Genomic DNA, 27,458 nt, shown 5'->3' on the forward strand with positions numbered 1-27,458 from the left:
TACCTCTGTCTTTTAAAGCGCTCTCACCTGGACATGGTTTTGCCATACAGCTGCGCGTTTCTGTATCTGATCCTGAACAGTGACGGCCTCCATTAGCAGGTAAAGGATTGTTACACTCCCTCAGCCTCTTCTGAACACCTACACCGCAGGATACACTACAGGGGTTCCAATCTGTCCACTCTGAGTATCCCCCATGGACTGCAAAGCAAATTGATGAAATATTTTTTGGCATCTGGTCAGTGTAAACAATTTGTGTGCATTTGTTTTCTATTTTATTGATTACAAAGATACTGAAGTCAAAAGAAATTCTTTCATTTTCATTTTGAGCTCACTCTGAGATAAACGGAAGCCAAGATGTATAGCTCACCTCGCACAGTAAGAGTGACCCTGACCAGCACTGATCCGAGCAAGTTTCTGGCCACACATTCATATTCAGCCGTGTCCTCCTTCTGGGCACTGCTGATCCTCAGGGAACCATTGGACAAGGTGGAGAATCGCTCGTTGGCCAGTAGGCGGTGTCCCTGGTGAGACCACTCTATCATGGGTGTAGGCTCACCCTCTGCCTGACAGTTTAGCACAACTGTGGTGCCTGCATCCACTACAGTCCCCACTGGTTCCACAACAATGGTGGGTGCACCTAATAGAACACAGTATTGCTATCAGATGAAAGTTTCACTGAAACTACTTTTTTTTCACATAGAAAATGCTACAGTAAAGTGAATGTATTTGTTACTTGTAGGCTGGACTATTGTAACTCTTCTTTATCAGGGTATCTCAACAGATCTCTAAGCTAACTCAAAATGCAGCAGCAAGAGAACTGACAGGAACCAGCAAGAGAGACCATATTTCTCCCATATTAGAATCTCTTCTCTGGCTTCCTGTAAAATTCAGAATCAATTTTAAAATTCTTCTCACTAACAAAGTTCCTAAAATCAATCTCCATCATACATGAAAGACCTTATAGTCCCATGTTTTCCTAATAGGGTACTTTGTTCTCAAAATGCTTGTTGTTCCAAGAGTTTTCAAAGTAAAATTAGAGGCACAACCTTCAGCTATCAGGCCCCTCTCCTGTGGAACCAGCTTCCACTTTGGGTTTGGGAGGGAGACACTGTCTCTACTTTTTCGTAGCACTTTAACCTACATGTCTTTAGGAAAGGTGCCATATAAATAAAATTAAAGTTGAAGTTAAGTGGACTGACACAGGGAAAACTTACTCTGTAGTGTAAGGGTGACACTTCTTTCCACCACACCGGCATCATTTGTTGCTACACACATGTAGTTGCCTGCATCTTCACTCTATCCCACGCAACATAATTGCAAAAAAGTGAAAACAGTGAAAAGTTGCATGCGTTTACATGGTATGCAGCTTAAACCACTGAGCCACAAGATCAAACACTCAGACTCATAATTTTACCAATATCACACAAAATGGCCTTATTCTAATGTCTTTTCCTACCACTGTGCCATAGATGGCTAGAGAGCCGTTGCTTAGTTGACGGATTCGGTTGCTGATCTGGATGTTTATGCTATTTTTGCTCCACTGGATTTTAGGCAGTGGGTCTCCTCGTACCTCGCAGTTCAGGATGGCATTACCCCCCAGAGGTTCAATTCGATTGGAGTGAAGGTCCCCGTCAATGATGGGAGGCTCTGAATAAAAAGAAGAATGAGCTAAACTGAGAGCAGTCAATGTGAGATGGAGGAGAGTCAGAATGTTTAAGGGGAGAATGGTTTTACCTTTTACATAGACAAAGCCCAGTGACTTAATTGTCCCAACGCTGTTTTCTGCCACACAGGTGTAGGTACCAGAGTCATCTTTGCTTACTCTCTCAATCACCAGCTCACTGTGACTATTCATATGATCGTAGTGAACTACAGCATCAAGCGTAGGTGGATAAACAAGAGGGAAAAAAAGACATGAGAGAGGGGAAAACATGAAAAAAAACAAAGCTGAAAATACACAGCAATTGCATGAGAATGTTTTCTCTAAAAGCAAACATTTCATAATTAACAAAAACCTGGGATGATGTTGTTGTTGAAGCTCCATTTGATTCTGGGTAAGGGGATGCCACTGACGCCACAGGCCAGCACAAGCCGCTCTCCCTTGTTGAGAGCCACATCTCCGAGTAGCTCGGTGAAAACAGGGTGAGTATGAACTGACAGAGTCACTGTCCAACTGTCCTGCCCAACTGAATTAGTGGCGACGCAAGTATAACTGCCGGCATCATCAGGCTAGGGCAGAGAGGGTTTTTTGACACAAGACAAACTTGTTCATAAACAAATAAATGAATGGAACTAACGTTATGTACAGAACTGAGCAAAGTCAAACACATCACGGACATTAACAAATAGAATACAATTAGATATCTGCTCTGTCCATTACTTTTAATACCTGAGCCCTGTCAATGACCAGCTCCCCAGATGGCAGGATCGTGTACTCCCCGATGATTTCACTGAGAGGATTACCATCTTTTTCCCAGACCAGTCTGGGCTGTGGGATGCCCTCTGCCACACACACCAGCTGCACATGACTGCTTTCCACTGCCACTACCTCCCGCTCTCCACCCCGAATGGAGGGAGGAACTGAAAAAGTAAAGGAGGATGAAAAAAAGTGGGTAAATTATTTGTTTTTCTATTGACTTTATTTTCTTTAATTTCTAAAACCGTAGTATAGTTATTCTTATATTCATTTAGTAGTGCTTTAATGTTTGTAACATGTTGAAAATGTTTAATATTTCAGCACAAATATGACCTCAAACATGATCAAACTTTCACTGAAGTCTAAAATGTAGAAAAAAATAAACTGATTGTCAAGAAGCAGACAAAATAAAATAAAGACACAACACATGTATTCCAGCATAAGAAATTTTGTTCCAACTGTAAAACATGATGGTGTTGGCGATGCTTTGGGAGTGTTTTTCTGCATCTGGGCCAGAATGCTTGGTAATAATTTATTAAAAATTGAATTCTTAATTACTGTTGTACTCTATGAGAAAATTCCAAGAAATCCATCATTGAACTGAATCCCAAATGAAACCGGGTGATGCAACAAAAAAATGGTCCTGGAGTGAGAAATGAATGTGAGAAAAGCCACCATTGTATAAAGAAATGGGCAAAATTCCTCACAGTTGATGTGCCGTAGTTAATAGTTACGCTAAATTATCACAAAACTCTTCCCCATCGTTGTTATGTTATGTTCACTTTGATTGTTTAATTGGTTCTCTTTATTTATTTTAAGACTTTCGTTAAAATGACATGGTGTTTTAGGTCATTTTTATGCATAAAAACAGGAAATAATAGAGAATCCAGAAAATTTAAGGAATCGCTGTAAGTTGTATAATGGTTGAAAATGCTGTAAAATGCTGCATAAAGATAGAAGAGCCTCTGTTCCTCCAGTGCAAATTAAAAAAAATTCTGACAATTAGAGTAAATGAAACAAGTGACTGCCATACATAGCTTGTGATAGTATATGAATTGTGGCTTATTAAGATGAGTAACAAAAGAAAGATCCCAGTAAAAGCTAAAAGTCTGAAGAGCACCATAAATTGTGATTTGTTGAATAATGCAGTTGAAAATGACTAAACTAACTGCAACCTACTCTGTACAGTGAGGCTCATTTCCAAGCTGACAGTGCCTGCTGCATTGGCAGCAGTGCAAATGTATCGTCCAGCATCAGTTGGCTTAATGAAAGCAATCTGCAGAGATCCTGAGCTGAGCACCCGCTGGCGGAGAGAGTCGCTCAGCTGCTGCCCGTCTTTATACCATGTGACAGAGGGGGAAGGTGAGCCCTCAGTTTGGCACTGCAGCATCACAGAGGAGTCCACAGGTGCCACATATTCCTGAGTCTCTGAACGGATCACCGGAGGAACTGCAGGACAGAGTTGGTGCAGTAAACATATTAGGTGTATTCATTGACCTGAAGAATTGTGTTTTTACACGACTAAAGGCATAACAGTAACTTGTTAGGGTGAAGGTAATATAATTTGGTCAGCCCTAAAGTTGACAGATATGTAATAACTGCCATATTTTTACAGGTTTCTTACTTCCCTTTAACCAACCAACCAACATAATCAATCTGCCACTAAGTGTTTGACCTACCTTGCACTCTGAGTTTGGTCTTGCCCAGTGCAGTGCCTGCAGGGTTTTGAGCCACACATATGTACGTCCCAGAGTCTGACAAAGACGCCTTGGATATCTGCAGACTTCCATTAGGGAGTACTGTGAAACTTCCACCTAACAATTAAGCAAAAGAAACTTTGTCATAACCAATTTGTGATTATTGACTCACAAATACACAGGATAATTACCTGTGGTGGGTATGTTAATGCCCTCTTTCTGCCAGGTAATGGTTGGTCTGGGTGAGCCTGTGGCTCTGCAGGGCAAAGTGATGGGGCTATTGAAGATCACATCCAGGGTGGAGGGATGGGACTGGATCACTGGGAGTTCTGAGGATAGGGAGAAGAGGAAGAGAAAATGCTGTTATACTTTTGTGTTTTACTTTTATACACTGACTCAATACCCTTTTCTTAATTTATTGTTTTAAAATTGCTTTAGTGTGTGTGTATCCATCCCTTGTGTCTTGTCACCTGCTTCCCAGTATGACTTACAGGAAACCAGAGGTAAAAAAATTGTTAAATTCGTAGGTCCTATTACAACTGTAATTCCTGCCCTGTTTGATGACGATGTGTAAAGTGTAAATAAAAACAGAAAGCGATGATTTCAAATCTCAGGAAGAAATATTTCATTCAAAATGCAAAACAGTAAACATATGAAACGTTGAAAGTCAGAGCTTTTACTATCTCGTGAAAAATATTAGCTCATCTTGAATTTGATGAAGGCAGCTCAAGACCAATAAGTTGGGATGGGGACAACTAAACAATGGAAAAAAACAAAAAAACAACAGCATATGTTGTATCTAATTAGGTTAATTGTCAACAGGTTATAACCTGTTGACAATTAACCTGTATTAACCTAAGTAATATGACTGGTATGGACATAGCACGTTGGGTAGGCAGAGTCTCTCAGAAGTATTTTCAAACAAAGTAAATGCACGGTGCAAATGTTCTGTTGTTTGTTCGAGCAACAAAGAAAATAACAAATATCTGGCGCATAATCAGTGTAATAGCAGTGAAATATTTCAGCAGCTGTCTGCCTTTAACCAGCGGTAAATTTTCTATGAATCAGACACTATAGAGTGGGTGAGTAAGTAGGTAACTAATCACAGATCTCCAAATAAATGAACTTACATAAGTAGCTTACAGTTTCATATGTGGTAAGTTATACCTACAATGCCATATCAAAAACTCCGCTAAGAAAATTGTTATGAAGTTTTTACCCTGCACGGTGAGCTGCACGTGGCGGTGGGTGGAGCCTGCAATATTCTTGGCTGTGCATGAGTAGCGTCCAGCATGACTGAGCTCAGCAGAGGTGATCTCCACTGGACCTGAGCGCAGATCAACACACACACAAATTGCACATAAGTTTACATATTCAACCACAGTTACCAAAGTCAACTTTGGCATAGTGTACGTTTAAAATAACTTGTTGCATGCACTCAGCAGAATTCTATCCAAACTGATGCCACGGCTTTCATTGACATGTTTTTTGTCAAGGAGGGTTATGTATTTGGAGATATACAAAAACATATGATTTGCATGGATAAGATTTTGACCTGTTGGCATGACGGTGTATCCCTGTCCTTTATTAGGGAGCATCATGCCATCTTTGCTCCAGTGGATTGTGGGTTGTGGGACTCCAGATGCAGTACAGGCAATGACCACCGGGGACAGTCTGGTTACAACTAACTCTGTGGGTTCATCTGCTATAGACGGAGGAACTAGGGGAACATATACAGAGAGATAAGTTATAGTGTGAAATGGGAAAAAAAATTAAACATTACATTACAAATTAAGTTCACTCACCAATGACAGTGAGATTGATGGATCTGGAATCACTCCCTGCCTCATTAGAGACCACACATTTGTACACAGCTGTGTCTTCCACTGAAGGGGCTATAATAACCAAGGAGCCCGATGATAGTAATCTGGAAATTATTAAAAAAGGTCAAATTAATGTTTAGAAAACGCTTATATTATACTACCTACAAACTTCTAGAATTTTCTTCCTACATAAATACCCAAAGACTACAGATTCATCTATTCTTCATAAAATAAGTACTCAATAAAATATGTTTTATCTATGCAGAAAGAATTTGAGTTCTTAATATCTTAAATTAGTAAAGAGAGGGAGAAAACCTGGATCAACCTGTACATATTCTGATTCTGGTCAGTATTGATGGTTCGACCATTTTTCTGCCAGCTGACAGCGGGTTTGGGAATGCCGGTGGCCTCACAATATAAGGTGGTTTGCACGTTGACGATAACCGTCACATTGGTGTGACTGTCAGCTATGGAAGGAGGGACTAAAAGATAAAACACAAGGATCACTGATCAATCACGTGACTATGGCTCTGTGTGACCCAACTTAGTTCTGACATATTTTCCACCCACCATATACTTGCAGATCAACTCTCTTGCGTTGAGTCCCAGCCTGATTTGTCGCCATACACAGATAGCGTCCAGTATCGGTTACCTGAGCCGAGTGGATGTGTAAAGACCCATCCGCTGCAAATGTGTACCTGTGCACATTTTTTCAAGTTAAATACAATACAGAATCTGTCAAAATGAAAATGTTGCAAAATATAGCAGAGAGACTTCATTAATATATATCATGTGCTTTGCCTTTGCTTGTTTCCTGCCAATATGGCGCCGTTCTTTCTCCAGGTGACCCGAGGTGGTGGCACTCCACTAACTATACACTCAAGCACTGCTGGCTTGTCAACGTGCACTGACACCATCTGGGAACCGTCCTTGATTGTAGGCGCCACTGAGGGGACATGTGTTTATACTAAAAGACTGTTTTATTTTTCTTTCATGATTAATTTGTGTCTATAAAAAGTTAGGAATTATTACAAAAACAAGTTGATACATTTTTAAGCTTTTTTAAGCTCTGCAAGGAAGTCTGTTAATCTAACACATTCAAAAACTGTACCATTGACAGTCAGGTTAAACTGTCGCGTGGTTTTGCCAGCAATGTTACTCGCCACACAGGTGTACTGAGCTCTGTCACTGAGATCTGCCATGTTGATCTGTAAGTAGCGACCGCCAGACAGGATACGTACACGAGCAGAGGCCTACGCAGAGGACAGCAAGCATTTACAAATATAAGTCAGGAATGATGATAATATTGTGGTGGTAGTTTGGCATTTTTGTTAATAACTAACCTGCAGTGGTTTGCCATCTTTGAGCCAGGTCAGAGTTGGAGGTGGAACAGCATCAGACTTGCACTCCAGAGTTACCTGTCTGTTCTGCAGGACTGAGACATCTTGAGGTTTGCTTTCTCCCGCAATGTTAGGAGGAACTGAAATGTCATTCACCAGAGATATGTACTGTCAACAATTCCATAGTTCACTTCCCTTTAAAAGCACATTATCTTGTAAAAATCTTGGGTATAGAAAATGGATGGATAGACGATTGAGTGAAAATAGTAAAAGACAACCTATCAAACCCTGAGACTGAGAATGTTATTATTTTACAAAAGATAAAAGTTCATTTTGAATTTGACGCCAGCAACACAACTCAATAAAGTTGTAAAATTATTTATTTTTGAAAGAATGGGAAAACATTTAGCTTTCAGACCTGTTGCTACCGTCTATCCAATTATATTATCAAATTTAGAACTAGAATTATTTGGAAAATCATTGCATTCTGTTCTTATTTACATTTTACACAGTATCCAAACGTTTTTGTGAACAGAGTTGTAGATGAAATACAAAGCACTGGCCTTTTTTCCTCTAAATTATGTACATGGCATAATGCAACATGTATCACTTTGTTACTCACCATGTACCCGAACCAGGAACTCCTTATCATCATCTCCTGCTGGACTGTTGGCTAAGCAGCTGTATCTGCCTGTATCCTCCAGCTGAGTGTGAAAAGTGTGAGTTAGAATAAGAGCAGAGGAAAATTATTGTATTTCTTTTCTGTTATCATCTGCAACATCTGGTGGGTGAATGTATTAAATGAAATTATACTGTATTATGAGGATTTCACCATAGTGGTTTAAGGTGACTGACCTGTGCGGAGGCCACATGGAGCACCTCTCCGCCGCGGAGGAGGCGCAGGCTGTCTATCTGTGGGAGTGGGCGTCCATCCTTCAGCCAGGTCAGAGAGGGGGCAGGGATACCTGTAGCCTCACACTGGAGCTCCAGGACGTTATTAACCACCACGGATACTTCTGATGTTACACCAGATCCTTTAATGTGTGGAGGGTCTGACAATGACAGTGTAAACCAAGTGAAATAATTTTTTTCCGTGTCCTTGAATCAGAAATTGTAAGAGAGTCACAACTATAATCTTTCACTCACTAAGAACTTTCACGTTGAAGTGACGGCTAGCTTGACCAGCAGCGTTGCTAGCTATGCAGGTGTAGCGTCCTGTGTCATTAACCTGGGCCTGGCTAATCTGTAAAGTGGTATTCAGGTTGAGGAGAATGATGTTGCGGTCAGGGACTAGAGTCAGTCCGTCTTTGAGCCAGGCAGTGGTTGGGGTTGGTGTGCCATCAGCAATACACAGCAAAGAAGCCAAGTTTCCTTTGACTACAGTCACATCGTCTGTGCTTCCTGTTCCATCCAAACCAGGAGGAACTGAAAAGATTCATTTAAGAGCTCATTAGCTTTTTTTTCTTTTTAAATCGGTTTGACTGGGGATCTCCCATAGTATGCATTGATAGACTCACCATGAACCTGCATGTTGTAATGTCTGTTGTCCACTCCCGCCCTGTTTGATGCAACACAGGTGTAGCTTCCACCATCAGACGCCTGGATTCGTGTGATCCTGACACATTTAAAGTTACAATGTCTCACTAGAATTAAATTAAACTCCAGCAACTATTTGTTTTCTGAAGAAAAACAGTATTTTGGGGTAGAGAACTGTATTGTTAGCATTATAGATTAATATGTGAATGTGACAATTTCAACTTGATATCTATTTGTAGTTGCATGGTTGTCAAGGTGAGAAAAGCAGATTAACAGAAGTCTAATATATTTTAAATAAACAAGCTTTACTGAGATAACATCTCATGGCAGAATTAAAAAATATTCTCATTTGTTATTTCACATAACAAATATGAAAATGTTACACCACGACTTTCAGTTATGTCAAGACTCCTCTTCATGTGCCCTGTCCACTGACCTACCGGAGCACCTGTCCAGCAGAGAGGAGCTGTATGTTGGAGGAGACTGGCAGAGGCAGACCATTCCTCAGCCAGTTCAGCTGCGGCAGCGGAGATCCAGTAGCAACACACTCTATGTTGACAGAACTGTCCAGAACTGTGGTCAGGTCCAAAGCAGCCTCACTGTTGCCAAGTATCACAGGAGGTACTGTAGAATGGAAATAGAATAGAAAAATACTTTATTCATGCCCCAATGGGGAAAATTCAAATTAGTCAAGTAGCTCAAAATTTTTAAAAATATTTACAATGATTGTATTAACAACAACAATAATAATACCAATTCTAGTAAAAAAAAATACTACTACTAACTAATAATAATGATAAATGACTAAATAAACAAATAAAAAAAATAAAAAAATCAATCAATCAATTTGAGAACAACATGTCAGCAGTCGATGTTATAAAGCCTTAATAAAAAGCCCGTATAGTAAAAGGGAAACAACTTAGTTATGTCATCATCAAGAATGAACAAGAGATTGTCTTTACTGGATGCCGCAAGTGGTGTGAATTTGAAAAATGAAATAAACCCACCATATACATTCAGATTAAAAATCCTTCCCTCTTCTCCAGCTGCATTGGTGGCCACACAGGTGTATTTTCCACTGTCTGCAGGGTTAGCTCGGGTCACAGTGAGTGTGCTGCCATCAGGGCTGACCCTGAGCATAAATATACCAAACATTCCTTATCACAAACACAATTCAAGTAGCGTTTCAGCAGACTTTCATCTTTTCTAAGGGGAGGTAACATTAAAGGCAAATTTCTGGGGGCAGATTATGGGGATGTTATGTCATCTATATTTAGTTGACAATTACATATCTTTGTCTTTCTAAAGCTGTTTCCAATCTTCAAATAGAACTACATATGATATATTTTCATCAACTATTAGTGTATCATTTCCATGGCTCAATATGAAACATTTTCTAACTATTTATATAGAGTTTCCAGCTTTTGTTGCTTTGCTTTAGTAGCACAAATTTCTGTACCTGAGGCCTTCGTTTCCCACGTTGATGACCTTCCCATCCTTCAGCCACTGGATGGTTGGAGTAGGGGTACCCTGAGCTTTACAGATCAGCTGAATGCTTTTATTTAGCAGGACTCCCATCTCATTGGGCATCTCAGAGCCAGAGATACTAGGTGGGACTAATAGAGAATTCTTGGTTAGCAGCAATCCGGTTGATGATAGTAGAAATGTTTGGGTTGTCATGATAAGTGGATTTGGATTGTCCAATAAGTTAAAATACGATTACGATTACAGTGTAATTATGAAGATATCAGCATTTTCTACAATAGATTGAGACCTACAGTAAAGATGTGCATGTACCTTGTATGACGAGTTGATAGCTCTTGTGTGCTTTGCCCTCCACATTGGAGGCAACACATGTGAATGTGCCACTGTCAGAAAGCTGCAACCGAGCAATCTGTAGTTTACTGCCACCTGAGAAGATGTGCATCTCCAAAGAGTCTGAGTTCTCTATAACAGAAACGTGAAGTTCATTTCTTTTTACAAGATGATAATGACAAAGATGACAATGAAAAAGCCACTGTACCGAGTTCCTCTTCTCAAACTACGTAGTTTCATGTAATTTATTCTTATTTTTGTTTGATCCCATTTGGTAAAAGTCAACTGGTATTTTGATTGTAAAATAATAATTAATCTCTTTTCTCTGGAGGACATTCATGATAACAAAAATTCTTCTGCTGTTTATGTGTTTGCGAACAGCTTAAAGTCTATCTCTATTTAACCTGTGGTAGTATCTTAAAAAGTCTTAAAATGTCTCTGGCCTCTGATTTCTTTCTTGTCAGTTTTAAACACTTAGTGTTAAGTTACTACAGATCAATCTCCAAACTGTCTTTCATATCTAAGGTTCTGGAGAAACTCTCTGCACAGTTGATAAAATTTATGAATGATAACAGCTTCCAGTCTGGTTTTAGAGCACTGCACAGTACAGAGACAGCTCTTATTAAGGGGACCATGTATCAGTTACTGAGTAAAGATTGAGGAGACTGCTTGATTTTGTTTATTTCACAGTCAATCATAACATTCTCTGCATTGTTTAGAGTCGTGGATTCGGCTCTTAGCTTATTACACCCATTTCTCTCTAATAGAACTTTTCGGTTACTGACTTGTGACGTACCATAGGAGTCTCAGTGCTTGGCTCCCTTTTGTTCTCTGTTTACATCCTACCGCTTTTCCAGCTTATTCAAGACGATAATGTACACTACCATTTTTATGCGGATGACACTCAACTGAACATGCCAATAAAATTCACAGATCCAAGAGGCCTAATCTTACAGCTTGTATGGATGTCTCAAAGTGTCCTTAACTTCATAATGATAAGCAGGAGGTTATTCTCTTTGACTCCTAAAATTCTTTCCATCCTGTTAGTTCTAATCTTGGCAGTATTTAAAAAACTATTACAAGAATCTAATGGTAATATTTTATTCTAACCTCTGTTTTGATTTTCAAAACAAACATATTTTTCAGTCTTGATTTTTCCAGCTCAAAACCAACTTAAAAATCAGAACACTTCTTTCAGCTGCTCACATACAAAAAGTTATGCATGCATTTATCTACTCTTGCCTTGACAAATGTAATTCCCTTTGTTCAGGTATCACTTATGTCACGCCCATGGACTCGTTTTTAGTTTCATGTTTTAGGTTATGTTTTTTGTGTTTAGTCCATTTTTAGTTTTTAGTCATGTTTTAGTTTCCCTGCACTCAGTTCATTAGTTTCACTCACTTCACCTGTATTTTTTCCCTCAGCTGCACTCACTCTCCAATCACTCTCACTACCTATTTAGTTTCCAGTCTCCCCTTTCAGTTTGCCGGATCTTTGTCTAACTTACCTGACCTTGTTGCCACTCATGCCTTTCCTGTTTCCTCCATGTTCCACGATTGACGAAGTTAAGTGCTTATATATTTATTCCATGCCATGTCCTTTTGTTTGTTTTGTTTATAGCTACGTTTTTCACCAGCTAGTGATGGCAAAATGAGGCTTTGTGAACCAATGAGGCTTTCCAGCCCAAAGGTTCGCCAAAAGGTTCATTACCCGAAGCCTCATTGAAACGGTCTCTCTAGTGACACCTGCTGTGCAAAATGAATATATGACAGACTAAATTAACCCTGAGTTAGAGCATCCTGCAATATAAAATAAACAATTGTTGTCACTGTGTCTCAATGAAAATAAATGAGTGAAAACTGCATATATGGAAGTATTATTGAGTGCTATGGTGTTGATCACTCAAATGAAATATATCAATGATGTACACTGACTACAGTGCTTATGGAACTGGGAGTATGAAAGTGCTTATGGGCGGGAGTCAGGAATAAACTGTAACCGAGCAGTATGGGCAACAAGACAAATATAAGTTATTGTTTTTTATTTAAAAAAATGTGTGTCAATAACGTTGCGGTTTAATATGCCCAGAAGAAAAAAGAGCGACAACAACTACCGATAACTATGTTCTTCTCTCGAAAAAACACACTGCACCGCGGGCTTTAGAAGAAAAAAAACGCTGAGTCAGGAATGCAGCGGCTCAGTCAGAAGAGCAGTGAAATACACGCGAGTCACTATTTGTCCCACTGTAGCCTACTTTGTATTTTGTTTTCATAATCATTTTTCATTTTCTCCCGTTCTAATCCAATGACTCGGGTCACGGTGGGGAGGTGCTGATCTCCGCAATTTGAAGCCTTCAGTTCGTATTGATGATTCAAATTATTATGTTACAGTAGGCCTACAGTAGTTATTTGTAAAAAAAAAAATAAAGGTTACTACTTCACGGATTTCGCCTATCACGGGTTCTTTTTGGAACGTAACCCCCGCGAAAAACGAGGGTTCATATCCTATATAACTATTCTAACACTATTCTAACCTAATTACGATATATTCTAAATGCAGTATAATAGATGATATAATAACTGAACTTAACCACTAACTCTGATACAACCAACGCACACTCTACCTCTCACCAATACCAAACGCCAACTCAAAACCCTCGAAGTGCCGCAAGGTTCAAACCCTTTTTATGCCATAGTGACGCTCAAAATGAATCAGTGACGTGTACACTGAATCCGAGGCCTCGTTTGTCATCAGTCACGTGATTTTTATGGAAACGATACAAGCCTCGAACCAACGCTTCATCTGGCTCGCCCCTTTTTGCTCGACACATGCTCCGAGGCCTCGCTTCAAACGCCACATCACTATCTCCAGCTCAGCCACGTTTTATGTTGATACTTTGTTTTTTGTTTAATAAACCAAGCCTTTGTTTTTTGAAAGTCCGCATCCGTGTCCTTCCCTAAAACCCTAACCTGACAACTTAGGGCTTCCTCTATCGTCTCCAGTTGATCCAAAATGCTGCAGCTAGGCTAATTACCAGGGCCAAAGGCATGAACACCTTTAAGATACACAGACAGTGCCCTGCTTACAATTCACAAATCACATTTCGTGACAAAGGGAGATTGGGCCTCTCACATTAGAGCCTCAATCTTATGGACCTCTATGCCCATTGAACTCAGGCACACTAAGAGTTAAGCTACCTTCTTGAAATTTTATGTTTGAGAATTCCTTTGGCAATGATACATTTATCCCACATTTTGTCATTGTGTTCTTGAGAAAACCCATCCAGACTAACAGTGGTGTACAGATAAATCTTTAGCATCATTATTGCATTATGGCCCTACCTATGGTGCGTCCATTTTTCAGCCAAGTGAGACTGGGTGGAGGGATTCCAGTAGCATCACATGCAAAAGAAATGGGGTTACTGATGGTTTCCACAACCCTCTCCTCTGCCGGACCATCGATACTGGGAGAAACTACAGAAGGAGAAATCTCTTTAATACTACTCTCCCTATTGAAATGTTTGTTTCCGAGCATGTTTTTATGAATTTTCAGATCTAAAACTAAATATTTCTTTATCATATTCTACCATGGATGTTCAAGTGGAAGTTCTTGTCCACTTGTCCAGCAACATTGGTGGCAATGCAAACATACTGTCCTGTATCAGATACCTGCAAAAAAAATTTAAATATGTTTTGCATCCTTCTTGATGTCATATTTTATCTGCAAATACTTGGTACTAAAAACCACAACAAACAACATGACATCTAGCACCTCAGAGCCTTTAATCTCAAGGATCCGCCCCTCTGCCAGAAGGTGCAGGTTGGCTGATTCGGTCACCACTCTGCCATTCTTGTACCAGGTGATGGTGGGGGGAGGGATGGCATTGGATTCACACTCCAGAGTTACTGATTTGCCAACCAGCACATTAACCACCACAGGAGAGTCTCCGCTATTACCTCGGATACTGGGAGGAACTGCAAAGCAGAGAAAAGATGAAAATTAGTTACAAATAAAAAAAGGCCTAAAATTCAGAAGCTTATGGTATATTAGAAACAGTAAAGATGTGGACTCACCAAATACAGTGAGATAGATGTGTTTGTAAGCCTCTCCCGCTGCATTCATGGCCACACAGCTGTACTTTCCCCCATCTGATACTTTTGCTTTAAGAATCTGTAAAGTACGACCACCTAAAGACACAAATGAAAAAATACAATCAGAATCTAAAGTAATTGACTGTTGTTGTTTTTTTTTTTTTTTATCATCTGGGTAATTTTTCTACATCATGCTAACATTTACCATCTTTTTTAATGTAAACCAGCCTCACTGGTTGCCATCTGCTTCCTGAAACCTAACACTGAATCTTTAAAATGTGACCCTGAGGGTGAAAACAGCTCCTATCAGTACCTGGCATGATGAGTGAATTAGTGTTAGCCCGGATGGGGCCCCTGTCATTTAGCCAGCTCAGTGAGGGAGGAGGGAAGCCAGAAGCTTCACAAGAGAGAGACACAAAGTTGTTCACCACCACCGTCACATTTTCCGGACTAACACCGATAATGGTGGGAGGTACTGCAAGGCAGAGAAGAAGCAGCATTCAATATAGCAAATAACCTCTTTCTACTTATGCTGGAAGCAGAAAAACTGAGAAAATTTAGTCTCCTTCATTAAACTGACATGATTCCACATGACCAAAAAAGCAGATCAACTTCTCAAATTTAACAAAAAAAGGTATCCCAGTATGTCTTTAAATAACTCACCATGAACATTAAGATTAAAGTGTTTCTCTGCACTTCCAGCCACATTGTCAGCCACACACACATAGCGCCCTGTGTCAGATACCTGAGCACTCAACACCTGATGGAGAAAATACTGCATGATAAGCAAAAATACAAATCTACACCGTCTTACTCGTTATCAATTTAGCAATGTTAAACGCAGATACCATGTTCACAGATAATTCATATAAGTGAATATTAAAAACACAAAATATCTTGATTGAAAGCAATAATAGTTTACGAAAACTAAGTTTTTCACACAAAGGATTTTCTCTTGTGAAAGGTTATAATAAAGGTTGGTCAAACGTCTTTATGAAAGAATTTAATTTGAATTTAATTCAAATATAATGTGATGAGGGGCTGATATACTTACTGTTCTGTTATTTTTTTTAAAATAATGTATCAATAACCTAAATAATTTAATGCATGTTTTATTATTTCACTCATATTAAAGGATGACAAAATTGGCAAAAACAATCAGTATTAGTAAATGGCTATAAGCCAAATCATTATTCTTAATACCAGTATTGGTATCAGCCCACAATTTCATAATCGGCTCATCTCTGAAACTGAACTGAATCTACAGTTAAAATAAAAAACAAAACAAAACAGCAAAGCAAAAAAAAGTTCTTATCCAAATTGCAATGGACCTCGTCCCAACAAATGTCTAACATTGCAGGTTGCATTTATGGCAGGGTTCTGTGTCCTTCTATCAACTAAACAAATTCTACATTCATAAAGTTCTTGCAATCATCTTAATGTCAACTTCCAAATTCACAGTAAGTTGTGTGCTTTTGAGTTAGATATTTTACTCACAATTATTGGAATTTCTACATGAAGTCTTGATGGTTTAATATTGTAGTACCCGTTGTATTGCTGAAACTCATCTAATCTGTCTGCGTTTCCTGGTTGTTACCTGAAGTGTTCGTCCATTGGACAAAATTCTATGTGGATCCTGAGAGCTGAGTAACTGGCTATCCTTGAACCAGGTGATCTTGGGGGTGGGGTTTCCATCCACATGACAATCCAGTTGGGTAGTTTTGTTGACCAGGACGGTGACTTCATCAGGCATGTCACTGTCTGTTCCACGTATGGTCGGAGGTACTGGTGCAGCATAGATATACAACATCATAAGTGGCTCAGTTTAAAAAGACTTTTCCCCAAGCACTGCTAAACTCATCAAAAACTCACATAGGACTCTAACATCGTACTGGATGGAGTCTTCCCCTGCTTCATTGATGGCCACACAAGTGTACCTGCCGGAGTCCTCAGTCTGGGCTCGGGGAATCTGTAACACTCGCCCCCCTGAGAATAAAACAATAAGAATTGTGATGAACTTATTTTCTGTCCTGTTTCCTATCTTTCTCACTGTTTTCTTCATCTGTCTCACCTGGCAAGATTAAAACTTTGTCATTAGAGGTTAACAGTTGTCCATCTTTGTACCAGGTGAGTGTCGGAGGGGGTACGGCGTTTGTCTCACAGTACAGAGAGATGGGATTGTTAAGTATCACATCTCGAGAATCCCCTCCAAACCCTGTGGGCAATGTGGTATCACCAACTCCGCCAGGTCTGTTGAAATGAGGTGGAACTGAAAAGAGTGGAAAATATTTTAACCGCACTTTTTTTTTTAAGACCTGATTTTGTTTTGAGGTTTGAAACACATTATGCTTCTGGATTCATCCCTGAAAATATAGTGTCTGCAGTTATTGGTGTTAGTCTCAGTTAACCCGTGAGCATCAGTCAACCCAGTTCACCTTGTATATTTACATCAAAGTCCTTCTCATCCTCTCCAGCAATATTCGTGGCCACACAGGTGTAGCGGCCCGTGTCCGACACCTGCGCATGCTTGATGTGAACAATACGGCCATTGGCTGAAATGGACACGTGGTCATCAGTCTGCAGAATCTGTGGAAAAAGAAGCCTTTTAAGAAGAATCTCCTATAGATATAAACAGCAAAATGAAGACAAATACTATCAACCTCTACCTGTCCATCTTTATACCACAGCAATGCTGGAGTAGGAAAGGCCTGAGCTACACACTCCAGGGTCAGAGTACTGTTGATCTTGATCTTGACTTCTTTAGGGACCAGTCCTTCACCAGGAATATCATTCTTATTGATCTGTGGCGGAACTTGAGTAAAAAATATCTTCAAGTTAACACTGATTCAACATGTTTTATCAAAGTAAATTGAATTTTTAGAAATCTGATAACTTATATGTATAGCCATGCTTTCATAGATGCAGAAATCTCACCATAAACCTTGACCTCATAGTGTTTCAGTGTCTCTCCAGCCTCATTTGTAGCCACACAGGTGTACCTTCCAGCATCCTCCTCTTTAGCATTCAGAATCTGCAGCGTTCGCCCACCTGTAAAGGCAAAGGTAAAATATATACCACTCTATTCTAATTCTAATGTTTAAAGTCTCTTTTCTGCACATGAGATCTCAAACCTGGCAAGACTCGGACATTGCGAGTGGATTCAAATGGAGTGCCATCCTTGAGCCAAGTGATGAGAGCAGGAGGGTAAGACTGAACTTCACAGACCAGTGAGGTGGGGCTGCTCAGGGTTACCGTAACCTCCTCAGCAGAAATGTCAGGATCGGACCCAGCAATGGTGGGAGAAACTGGCAAATAAAAAGAGGAACACACATCAGATAAGATTATGAATATGACTGCATTCCAACAAAAGTTGCTTGTTTCACTTATAAAACGTTTCCAGGCAGATTAAGTGGAGTTGTCTTTGTACCCAGGACATTGAGATTGAAATGGCGGCTGCGGTCTCCTGCACTGTTAGACGCCAGGCAGCTGTACCTGCCGGTATCTGAAACTTGGGCTTCAGAGATTTGGAGAAAGCGGCCATGAGACAACACTTGGTGGCGCCTGTCAGGCAGCAAAAGTTGCCCATCCTTCAACCATTTAATCTCTGGTACAGGGTTCCCTGGGAAATTATTAAAAGAAGTTAACAGAGTTTCAAAATAAAGAGACTAAAATTAGAAGTGATCAAGACATTTTTCATTAGGAGATTGTGTCATTTACCTGATGCCTCACAGGTAAGAGTGATGTTGTGTTTCTCCTTTACTTTAGTATCCACAACAGTTCCCTCCTCCACAATACTCGGTGGAACTGTCAATCAAATCAGTTAAATGTTTCTCATGGTCTTTCACTGATCATTGTATCTCTCCTTAACTTTAACCCAAACAAACATCTGAATGATGCAAAAAATTTTTGTTTGCAAAGTGACTTAAATCTGGACATTTTGAAGTAATTCTAAGGAATAATATTAAAAATGACAATAATAGACATCTAGTGCTTCTTTACCAAGGATGCTGAGGTCAAAGTTCTTTCTTTCTTCTCCAGCGCTGTTAGAAACGACACAAGTGTACCTCCCAGCATCATCAACTGCAGCATGCAACAGACGAAGACTCCGCCCACCTATAGGTGAAACAGGTCGATTGCAGTTATTTGTTTGAAAATCTGCCCTAAATAATATCCAAAGCCTGGTGATAGCACATTACCCCCCTCTGTAGACAATGACCAATCAACACAAAGAATTGGCACATTTAATTGCACAGATGCTAAACACTTACAAACCAGTTTAATGAGATTTAAAACCAATTGGGTCTTTGCTTTGCAAGGGTTCTTAAAAAAGTTCAGAGAAAATAAGGGACAAATACTAGTTCAAATCAAATCCTCAATTAGTTTTTCTTGATGCACCGTGTTTTATGAGCCTTTTACATGAAAATATCGGTATCTCTTCCTCCCTCAATACTTAAATGGTCAAACACAAACTGACCTGAGAGGATGCGTACTGAGCTAGTTGCCTTAACTGGCTGACCATCCTTTAGCCAGGAGACAGCAGGAAGAGGGATGCCAGAAGTTTCGCAGCTCAGAGCAACAGGATTCTTCACCACAACACTCACATTTTCTGGAAACTGCACCTGACCAATTATACTCGGTGGGACTGAATGATGAAAGAGGTGTTAAAGGAAAGGAAAAGAAGGACAATTTTAACTATTATGCTCCAAACTTCAGGTGTATTATTACTTAAATGAATAACAAAAATCAGCCAAAAACAATCACAAATCCATACCGTGCACACTGATGTCATGCTTGCTGTCTGCCTGTCCAGCCACATTAACAGCGATGCAGGTGTATCGTCCTGTGTCTGACACCTTAGCATCTTTAATCTGCAACAATCTCCCCTCGTTTAAGATTTTTGCACCATGCTGGCCTGTGATGGGTCGTCCATCCTTCAACCATGTGACTGCAGGTCTCGGAACGCCCTCTGCAGCACACTGTATGGTCACATCACTCCCCTTTGTCACCGTAACATCCTCAACGTCACCTTCACTGCGTCTGATGGAAGGGCGAACTAAAGTGAGAAAAGATGGTGAGCAGTGTTTCATTCGAGTAAGAAAAATAGCACAGTAGATGTTTCCAAATTATTACATGTTATATGGCTTTAAATTATATAGATATACATTATATTCATAGTATATATACAGCCTACAGCCTACACAGATATACAATATGCATATTATATACATATAGTCATGCTGTTAGTAATAATATATAAATATCCAGTTCTTAAAGTAATCTACACCAAACCTAAAGTATTTGCTTCTCTTGTCAAAAGGAGGCATACCCTTAGTATTTGCTAAATACTTTTCAATATTAGAGGACTGTTACTTATCTGATTGTACTCTTCATATGTGTGTGTTACACATCACGTTGTGTAAAGGGAAAAATTCCCAATGTAAGGGATTTTAGCGATTTCCCTACCCTGCATCAGAGAAGATTTCTCTGACAGTACAGTTACCATTTGATTTTCTTTACAGTAATAAAAACAATTAGGAATTTGATCAGTAGATGATGAGATACTGTATATGTACCATAAACCTGCAGGCTGTACTCCTTGGAGGTGGTGCCGGCTGCGCTGGAGGCTGTGCATGTGTAAGAGGCTGTATCTGTCCTCTCAGCACTGGAGATCTGCAGCTGACGGCCTCCTGACAAAACCCTTAACCGCTGATCTGACTTGAGTTCAGAACCTAAAACAAGCAGAAAACACAAGACAGTTAAAGTGCTCCAATATCCTGTCCACGTAGTATCTATGCTGTGACTGTAACTTCTTGTCTCTATGTCTCTTACAAACGGGCACATTTACCATCCTTCCTCCATGTAAGGTTGGGAGGCGGTATGCCACTGGACTCACAAACCAAAGTGATGAGACTTCCCTCAATCACTGTCATAGGAGATGCCTCATCTGAGCCGCGGATACTGGGAGAAACTGCGATGACAACATGACACCAAAAGGAGGCACTCAAATCCTGTTAAGTCATTCTGGTAGATTTTACATGGAATTTACAGTGAAAAGCAGAAGAATTGATATGGTGTTAAAACTTTACATCTAAATAATTCCTACTTTGCCAGATCAATGCTCTTTTTCACATCTAACACTTATTATAGAAAGAGTGGATGTTACCGCAGAACATACAGTACATCCTGCCTCAGGTCAGTTGAAACACAACATACTATGGTCTCTGATGAGTTGGCAAACTCCACAAAAAGTTGAAAATCAACAGTACATCTAACTGTTGCTTTGTCAAAATGAACTTCTAGGAATATGGTAATGACACACAAACTATTACAGGGCAAAATTAAGATAAACTTACCCCACACATTGACGTTATAGTTCTTCTCTGTCTTTCCAGCAACATTTGTGGCTTCACAGGTATATCTGCCCGCGTCCTGAACCTGGGCACTATCAACCTACCAATCAGATTCACAGACAGATGCTTCAATTTAGGAAATAATGCACAAATATATAATCTCTGAAGGGAAACTGTCATCATTGAAATGGTCATTTATCATAGCAAGCACTACAAACTGCATTTCCTACTTTGTGGATTAACCTCTAACATACTCTACCTTCAGTAAACTTCCATTTGCAGATACAGTCAGACCAGGTTTGCTAAAGAGGGGGCGACCATCTTTGCGCCAGTAGAGGGTAGGTGGAGGGACTGCATTGCTCTGGCAGTGCAGCTCCACTGGACGTCCAAGCATTACTGTTGCATTCACCTCCTCACCCTTGATGTTAGGTGGCACTGTGACAGACATGAAGCCAAGTCACTGAAAATGTTTCGGTGACTGAATAAATTCTCAGACAAAATCACATCTATGGTCTAAACAATTCCCAATAATTCGAGGTATATATTTTGATGCTCTTTTACATTAGATGTAGGTTAATGTAAAAGTAAATCTGCTATATCATGTTCTGTGCAGGCAACTCTTCAGATTACCTCATGAGTGAACCAAGAAATTGCTTCCTAAAATGCAGTTTCCTTAGTGCTGGGCACCTAGACTGTGATAACATCATGAAACCAGCTCTACATTTGTTTGTGAATTAGGGCATCTTCATTTCCCAGATGTTTATCAAACCTAATCTCCAGAGAAACTGCTAAGAAGTACCGAAATTTGAAATGACTCAGACAACAAAGACGCGTGTTGCTAGGATTTTTCACAACATGAATATCCTGTGCATCTGGCTTTTAAATGTTTGAGAATAAAGCAAACACCTGTGAGCCTACAAAAGGGAAACCATTTGAGAGAAATTAACTAACAACTGTGGAGCATCAACTTGTGAATAACCACATCTGCATTTTAACAGACATTAAAGGACTAAAAACATTATCTAGTTCAACAGGCATTTTCTTTGAGCCTTTGTTCATCATTTTTACAAAGGACAGTCCACTTTTTTTTCTGGCCGGGTCTAGTAAAAAACTTCAGATCTATTTCCATAGCCTTATGTTAATGGGAAGACAAACCACAAGTCATTGTGGAAGGATGAAAATGGTAAAATGGTAGCAATTAAGCCAACCAATCTAGAAATCTGCCTCTCTAAGGACAAGCTCTTTTCTCTTTATAAAACAAAGGTCATTTTGCATACATTATTTATACGAAACATATATGGATAGACACAGTAGGAATACAATTCCTACATCTAAACTTCTTGTCTTTAATCAAATCTGTTACATTAGCTTGTATAACAACACGTTTGTCATCAAGCTCAGCCCTCGAGGGGATCTGACAAGGTTTATTGAATCTCAGTCAAACCATATTCCCTCCACATGAACATATTTTTCTCAAGGCCTTTGTCAGTTGTATTAGGATATTAATTCATGTGTTTTTGTGTTTAGTCTGGAGCTCTACTGAGAGACACAGTGCAGACAGCTGTAATCATTTGTCAGTTAAAAAAAAAAGCCCTGAGAGACATGAACAGGAATATTTTCTCCAGACGATGGGAATCAGTGACTGCAAAACATATGTAAAATAGGATTTTTCCACTAGGATCTGAATACCAATTTCAAGTATATCTCAAAGCTGTTAAACGTTTAAAGATGTTTTCTAAAGAAATGACTCTATTTTAATTTAGTGTGGCATCTTCTTAAGGTTTGAATCATGAGGATGGAGAAAGCTATGTTCTTGTTGGATTAATAAGGGTTCTTTTGTAAGCCAAAAGCAAACGAAAAGAAGAACCTACTCCCAAATGTCAAAGCATGGGACTGACACCCACAGAGCCAAAAACAGAGACTCTCACCATAAACCCTCAGGCTGTACTCTCTTTGCTGTTCTCCTCCAGCGTTTACAGCCACACAGGTGTATCTTCCAGCATCACTAACCTGTGCACTGTTCAGAGACAACACTCTACCACCAGACAACACCTGAGAGAAAGAGAGGAACTGATCACAGGCCAGATCAGAGCGATCAGCACACACACGTTCAAACAACACAGAGGCGTAAAAAGAAAAAGTCTGTCAAATTGGATCCACCTGCAGAAATGTACAAAAACTAAAACATTCTATATATTACAATCTGGGGATACATTATGTCACATTTTGCACCATTAAAAACATGCTTGTTTTTTTAGCCTACGTATATGATGATAATGATAGAAGTATCTATAAACTTGCTTTTGGTCTTGAGAACATCAAAAAATGTTTAGATCAAACCTTGATTTAAAAACAATGAATGGATCAATGAATTGATGGGCACCTGTATGCCATGTGAAAAACTCGCCACAGGGCTGCCATCTTTTAACCATGTGAGACTGGGCATGGGAACACCAGAGGCTTCACACACCAGCCTGGCAGCCTCATTCACCACGACTGTAACTGTACCACCTTGGCTGGAGATAATCGGAGGCACTGTATGGCACAAGAATGAAAGACATTGGAGGTGCTGCAGTTTATTTATCATAACCGGATAAGCACAAAGGATCAGCAAACATATGTTTCATGAATGATATGTTCAAAAAAACAACACCCACCAAACACCTGTAGGCTGTAAAGTATCTCGGCAGCTCCAGCCACGTTGACAGCTACACATTTATACATTCCAGCGTCAGACAGTTGTGCTCTCTCAATCTCCAGCACCTGGCCTTGCTTCAGCGTTGACACACCAGCTGCACCGGTCAAAGGTCGGCCATCTTTGTACCAAGTGATAGCTGAGGCGTTGAAATAATGGAAAGTGCTTTACATGAAGCATTATTTCACTTTAAAATGTATAAGAATGACAGTAAAATAAATCATTGATTGAAAACTGGATATGATGACTAAAATGCTCTAACAAAGCAGCGATCTTCAGTCTAATTGCGACCTCAATCTATTTCGAGCTGTATTAAGTAGTCTTAAACTAGTGATAGAGGCCATAAACTTATTCGGAAAATGTTTATTGAGGTGATCAATTAATTGAGAAGTGGTATTTGCTGCCATCAAATTCAAGATCAGCTAACATTTTTCATCAAATTACTAAATCACTCATTTTCAACATTTGATGTGCTTTGAGTTTTATTATCATTAAATATTGTTTGATGAGCTTTGCATTGTTTAATTATGATCCACATAAAGCAGCGATCTGCGAACCTCACTTCTCTTAACTTGATGTTACATAGTTTCAAAGATATCATCGTAACACCTGCTGTGAAATACAGTTTTGTAATTAAATTTCACCAAATCTGTACACTAAGCAGTTTAGGAAAAAGAGCAGGAAAAAGTTAAACTACCTGCAGAGTCAACTGAGATCCCTTTTTAGCTCTGCATTTCACGGTTAACAATAAGAACTACAGTCGCAAAGCCAAGTCTGCAGTGTGAGGAAGCTAGTCCCTACCAGCTGTGTGTGAGCTCAGCAGGACATTTGTAAGAAGTCTTACCAGGTAATGGGCTGCCTGTGGCCTTGCACTCAAGCTCAGTGGGAAAGCCTGACAAAATGGTCTGGTTGATGATCTCTCCAGAGAAGGAGATTCTAGGAGGCTCTGAGAGACGCATACAGTATTACATGGAGGAACAACAATTTATTACATGATATTCACAAATGTCCACATAGTCTCTTGATAACACAAAGAAGAGAGACTAAAGATGTACAACAGAAGCCAGAAGATGAGTGAAGCAAGGGACACATGTTGAGAAATTGTGTGGTGTATCTGTGAATTACCATGGACACTGAGTTGAATATGCTGTTGAGCTTCACCAGCTGCATTGGTGGCCAGGCAGGTGTATCGACCTGAATCTTCAAGTCTCGCCTCTGTGATCTGTAGAGTTCTGCCTGCTGACTGCAGCTTTGGTAGTTACAGGTACATACACGCACAGAACACTGAGAGTTACTCATCAAAAACTAAACTTGCTCATCTGATACACATCACTCTAAAGGTGAAATGAAGGAGTGAATACCAGCCCTTCCAGACTATTTACATCTCAGAGGATACTGACTGACCTATCACATATCCTACATACAAAATACAAGCTTTTGCCCTCCAACTGACAATACCACATTCCCCACTGAAATCTCCATCGTGTTAAAAGCTCTTTCGTTCTTGCTTCTATTAAACTTTTAAACAAATCTGAGTGAAGCTGGGATTGCACAATATTTTCATATTTTTTAAAATCATTTGGCAGTTCCGCAATATGTGTTATTTAGCTCTACAAAATATATGACACTGGGAACTTTCTGCAATTTATCATTATGATTATCTTTTGCTGTTAATGTCAAGGCATCTATTGATGTAGCATTTAAGCCCAAGACAAATGATCCTAAAGGGAAAAATATGGGATATTGTATCATATATACATATTGTATAGAATAATATTGTATGAGTCATGCTGTATTGTTTTGTATAGTATAATTAAGACATTTATAACTGTCTAGTAACAATTTAATTCAATAAATATGAAATTGCCAGTGACAGACTAACTGAAATTAGTAGCACAATCTTGACCTTGATGTTCTGCTGCTTAACAACAACACATCAATGTCAACATCCAACGATTAAAAAAAAGGTAAAAGAAGCGGTCCATCAAAAGATATAATGTACACAACTGTAAATAAGATGGACATAGCTTCTGTCCGAAAAATGCAGCCAATGCTAAAATACCTTAGACTTACATTCTATCTGATGACCAGCAGGGGACTCTTGGTTGCAAAAAGAAGTCAGTTTGCAGTTTGTATGACGCTATGTTTGTGAATAATGTGAATCAGTATGAATGGATTAGATAATAAAGCCCAATATAATTTGGTATGGACACGATGTGATTGGGAAGATGCTATCCAATGGAAATATTAACAAATAAAGTAAACTATTTTCTTTAAGTTTGACAACTGGGCCTGTGCCAGGTTTTTAACAGATTACCATTAAAAATAAGAGACTGAATTAAAGACACATCTTGAAATAAAGTGTTACAAATACTTTCATTGCATGTCTGGGGAAAATATGTACATGTATGGTTTGCCTGCAGATGCACATGCGTTACCGATATGTCTTTTTTAAAATCAAGAACTGTCAATTAGGAACCAACCTTAAGGTGCTCCTTTGTTGTGTCAACTGGTCGGCCATCTTTAAGCCAGGTGATAGTTGGTGGAGGGATGCCACTAGAGATGCAATCCAAACTGATGGAATTGTGAAGAATCACCGAACGTTCAGCAGGGCCAGTCGTACGGATGGATGGAGGAACTGCAGAGGTGCAGAAAATATACTTATTTTTGTAAAAACATTTTATAACTGTAAATGTGGAAAAAAGCAGAACATCAACATGGCAAAAAGATATATTTACCGAAAGTGGAATCTTGAATTTAGAGTAAATGTTACTTAAATTAAACTCACAACAAATGCAAAAAACTGTGGAGAATGTTCATTTTACTTCAGGTACTTTTATTTCTTACCTTGGACTACTACACTGAAGTCCCTCTTGTGGTCTCCTGCTTCATTTGTGGCCACACACTGGAAACGAGCTGTGTCAGAGACCTGAGCGCGGGAAACGACCAGCCGTCGTCCGTTGGCTGCAATACGCAACCCTTCACCTTGTCTGACTGGTTTTCCATTTTTATACCACCTGGCAAGAGAATTTTTTACAGTGACTTTGTGTGCACTCACATGTTTATTTATGTTTGTTTATGCTTTTGCAAGAGATGGATGTGTTACGTGATGACAGGTGCGGGCATTCCAGTGGCGTGACACTCCAGCTCCAAGAGGTTGTTGATTATAACTGTGCTGTCTGTTACATCTTCAGCTCCACCGATGAAAGGGGGAACTAGGAGTGAAAATAAATCTAAGTGACATTTGGAAGTGTTTCTACAACCCCTAAGATTAGATAAAAACGATAAAGAGGTAAGAGAATATCCTCTGGGTTCAGTTGTGGATTAAAGTCAGATATGCGATGCCACAGTAAAGCAGCAGGTGTTGGTTTCCCATATGGAATGCACACATGGTGTGAATAGGAGCAGATTCAGCAGAAAAGAAACAGCATTAGCTCCACTGCACATGAGTTGTCGTGGCCGAGTGGTTAAGGCGATGGACTAGAAATCCATTGGGGTCTCCCCGCGCAGGTTCGAATCCTGCTGACAACGGCACATTCCTTTTCAGCTGGCAAACAGTTGAAGACCGAACTGAACAGCATGGGCTACAGTTATTTAAAGTAGTGCTATGCAATTCATACAAGCTTTATAATAATTAATAAAAGCAAGTGGATCACTTAAACAGATTGTATACACCGTGAAAGCAAAGAGGTTTG

The 27,458-nt window shown here is 39.6% G+C and overlaps 1 protein-coding gene and 1 non-coding gene across 2 annotated transcripts in view; one reads left to right on the plus strand and one right to left on the minus strand.

Moving 5' to 3' along the window:
• hmcn1 (hemicentin 1) overlaps window positions 1–27,458 on the minus strand; it is an 86,968-nt gene that overhangs the window by 8,623 nt on the left and 50,887 nt on the right. The window contains exons 33-88 of the mRNA XM_075485760.1: window positions 26,870–26,978; window positions 26,611–26,780; window positions 26,247–26,401; window positions 24,889–25,012; window positions 24,608–24,709; window positions 23,726–23,902; window positions 23,452–23,603; window positions 22,997–23,120; window positions 21,328–21,503; window positions 21,072–21,168; window positions 20,564–20,686; window positions 20,292–20,447; window positions 19,490–19,771; window positions 19,193–19,360; window positions 18,718–18,831; window positions 18,436–18,522; window positions 18,146–18,337; window positions 17,850–18,023; window positions 17,653–17,766; window positions 17,385–17,530; window positions 17,154–17,304; window positions 16,790–16,987; window positions 16,591–16,704; window positions 16,316–16,503; window positions 15,382–15,478; window positions 15,032–15,193; window positions 14,701–14,814; window positions 14,399–14,601; window positions 14,214–14,295; window positions 13,969–14,100; window positions 10,610–10,759; window positions 10,272–10,428; window positions 9,820–9,944; window positions 9,253–9,436; window positions 8,794–8,891; window positions 8,423–8,701; window positions 8,132–8,328; window positions 7,899–7,980; window positions 7,280–7,416; window positions 7,048–7,189; window positions 6,738–6,882; window positions 6,507–6,634; window positions 6,262–6,418; window positions 5,919–6,040; window positions 5,669–5,833; window positions 5,333–5,440; window positions 4,305–4,442; window positions 4,096–4,230; window positions 3,596–3,865; window positions 2,390–2,580; window positions 2,016–2,229; window positions 1,735–1,869; window positions 1,457–1,647; window positions 1,215–1,296; window positions 368–637; window positions 28–198 (exon numbers count right to left, since the gene is read on the minus strand). Coding sequence (XP_075341875.1) covers window positions 28–198; window positions 368–637; window positions 1,215–1,296; window positions 1,457–1,647; window positions 1,735–1,869; window positions 2,016–2,229; window positions 2,390–2,580; window positions 3,596–3,865; window positions 4,096–4,230; window positions 4,305–4,442; window positions 5,333–5,440; window positions 5,669–5,833; window positions 5,919–6,040; window positions 6,262–6,418; window positions 6,507–6,634; window positions 6,738–6,882; window positions 7,048–7,189; window positions 7,280–7,416; window positions 7,899–7,980; window positions 8,132–8,328; window positions 8,423–8,701; window positions 8,794–8,891; window positions 9,253–9,436; window positions 9,820–9,944; window positions 10,272–10,428; window positions 10,610–10,759; window positions 13,969–14,100; window positions 14,214–14,295; window positions 14,399–14,601; window positions 14,701–14,814; window positions 15,032–15,193; window positions 15,382–15,478; window positions 16,316–16,503; window positions 16,591–16,704; window positions 16,790–16,987; window positions 17,154–17,304; window positions 17,385–17,530; window positions 17,653–17,766; window positions 17,850–18,023; window positions 18,146–18,337; window positions 18,436–18,522; window positions 18,718–18,831; window positions 19,193–19,360; window positions 19,490–19,771; window positions 20,292–20,447; window positions 20,564–20,686; window positions 21,072–21,168; window positions 21,328–21,503; window positions 22,997–23,120; window positions 23,452–23,603; window positions 23,726–23,902; window positions 24,608–24,709; window positions 24,889–25,012; window positions 26,247–26,401; window positions 26,611–26,780; window positions 26,870–26,978 — 8,556 coding nt within the window. The remainder of the gene's footprint in view (window positions 1–27; window positions 199–367; window positions 638–1,214; window positions 1,297–1,456; window positions 1,648–1,734; window positions 1,870–2,015; window positions 2,230–2,389; window positions 2,581–3,595; window positions 3,866–4,095; window positions 4,231–4,304; window positions 4,443–5,332; window positions 5,441–5,668; window positions 5,834–5,918; window positions 6,041–6,261; window positions 6,419–6,506; window positions 6,635–6,737; window positions 6,883–7,047; window positions 7,190–7,279; window positions 7,417–7,898; window positions 7,981–8,131; window positions 8,329–8,422; window positions 8,702–8,793; window positions 8,892–9,252; window positions 9,437–9,819; window positions 9,945–10,271; window positions 10,429–10,609; window positions 10,760–13,968; window positions 14,101–14,213; window positions 14,296–14,398; window positions 14,602–14,700; window positions 14,815–15,031; window positions 15,194–15,381; window positions 15,479–16,315; window positions 16,504–16,590; window positions 16,705–16,789; window positions 16,988–17,153; window positions 17,305–17,384; window positions 17,531–17,652; window positions 17,767–17,849; window positions 18,024–18,145; window positions 18,338–18,435; window positions 18,523–18,717; window positions 18,832–19,192; window positions 19,361–19,489; window positions 19,772–20,291; window positions 20,448–20,563; window positions 20,687–21,071; window positions 21,169–21,327; window positions 21,504–22,996; window positions 23,121–23,451; window positions 23,604–23,725; window positions 23,903–24,607; window positions 24,710–24,888; window positions 25,013–26,246; window positions 26,402–26,610; window positions 26,781–26,869; window positions 26,979–27,458) is intronic.
• Window positions 27,213–27,294, plus strand: trnas-aga (transfer RNA serine (anticodon AGA)). The gene has a single exon. It is a non-coding gene; the product is annotated as a tRNA-Ser (tRNA).

Source organism: Odontesthes bonariensis, chromosome 15, assembly GCF_027942865.1.
Source record: "Odontesthes bonariensis isolate fOdoBon6 chromosome 15, fOdoBon6.hap1, whole genome shotgun sequence".
NCBI lineage: Eukaryota > Metazoa > Chordata > Actinopteri > Atheriniformes > Atherinopsidae > Odontesthes > Odontesthes bonariensis.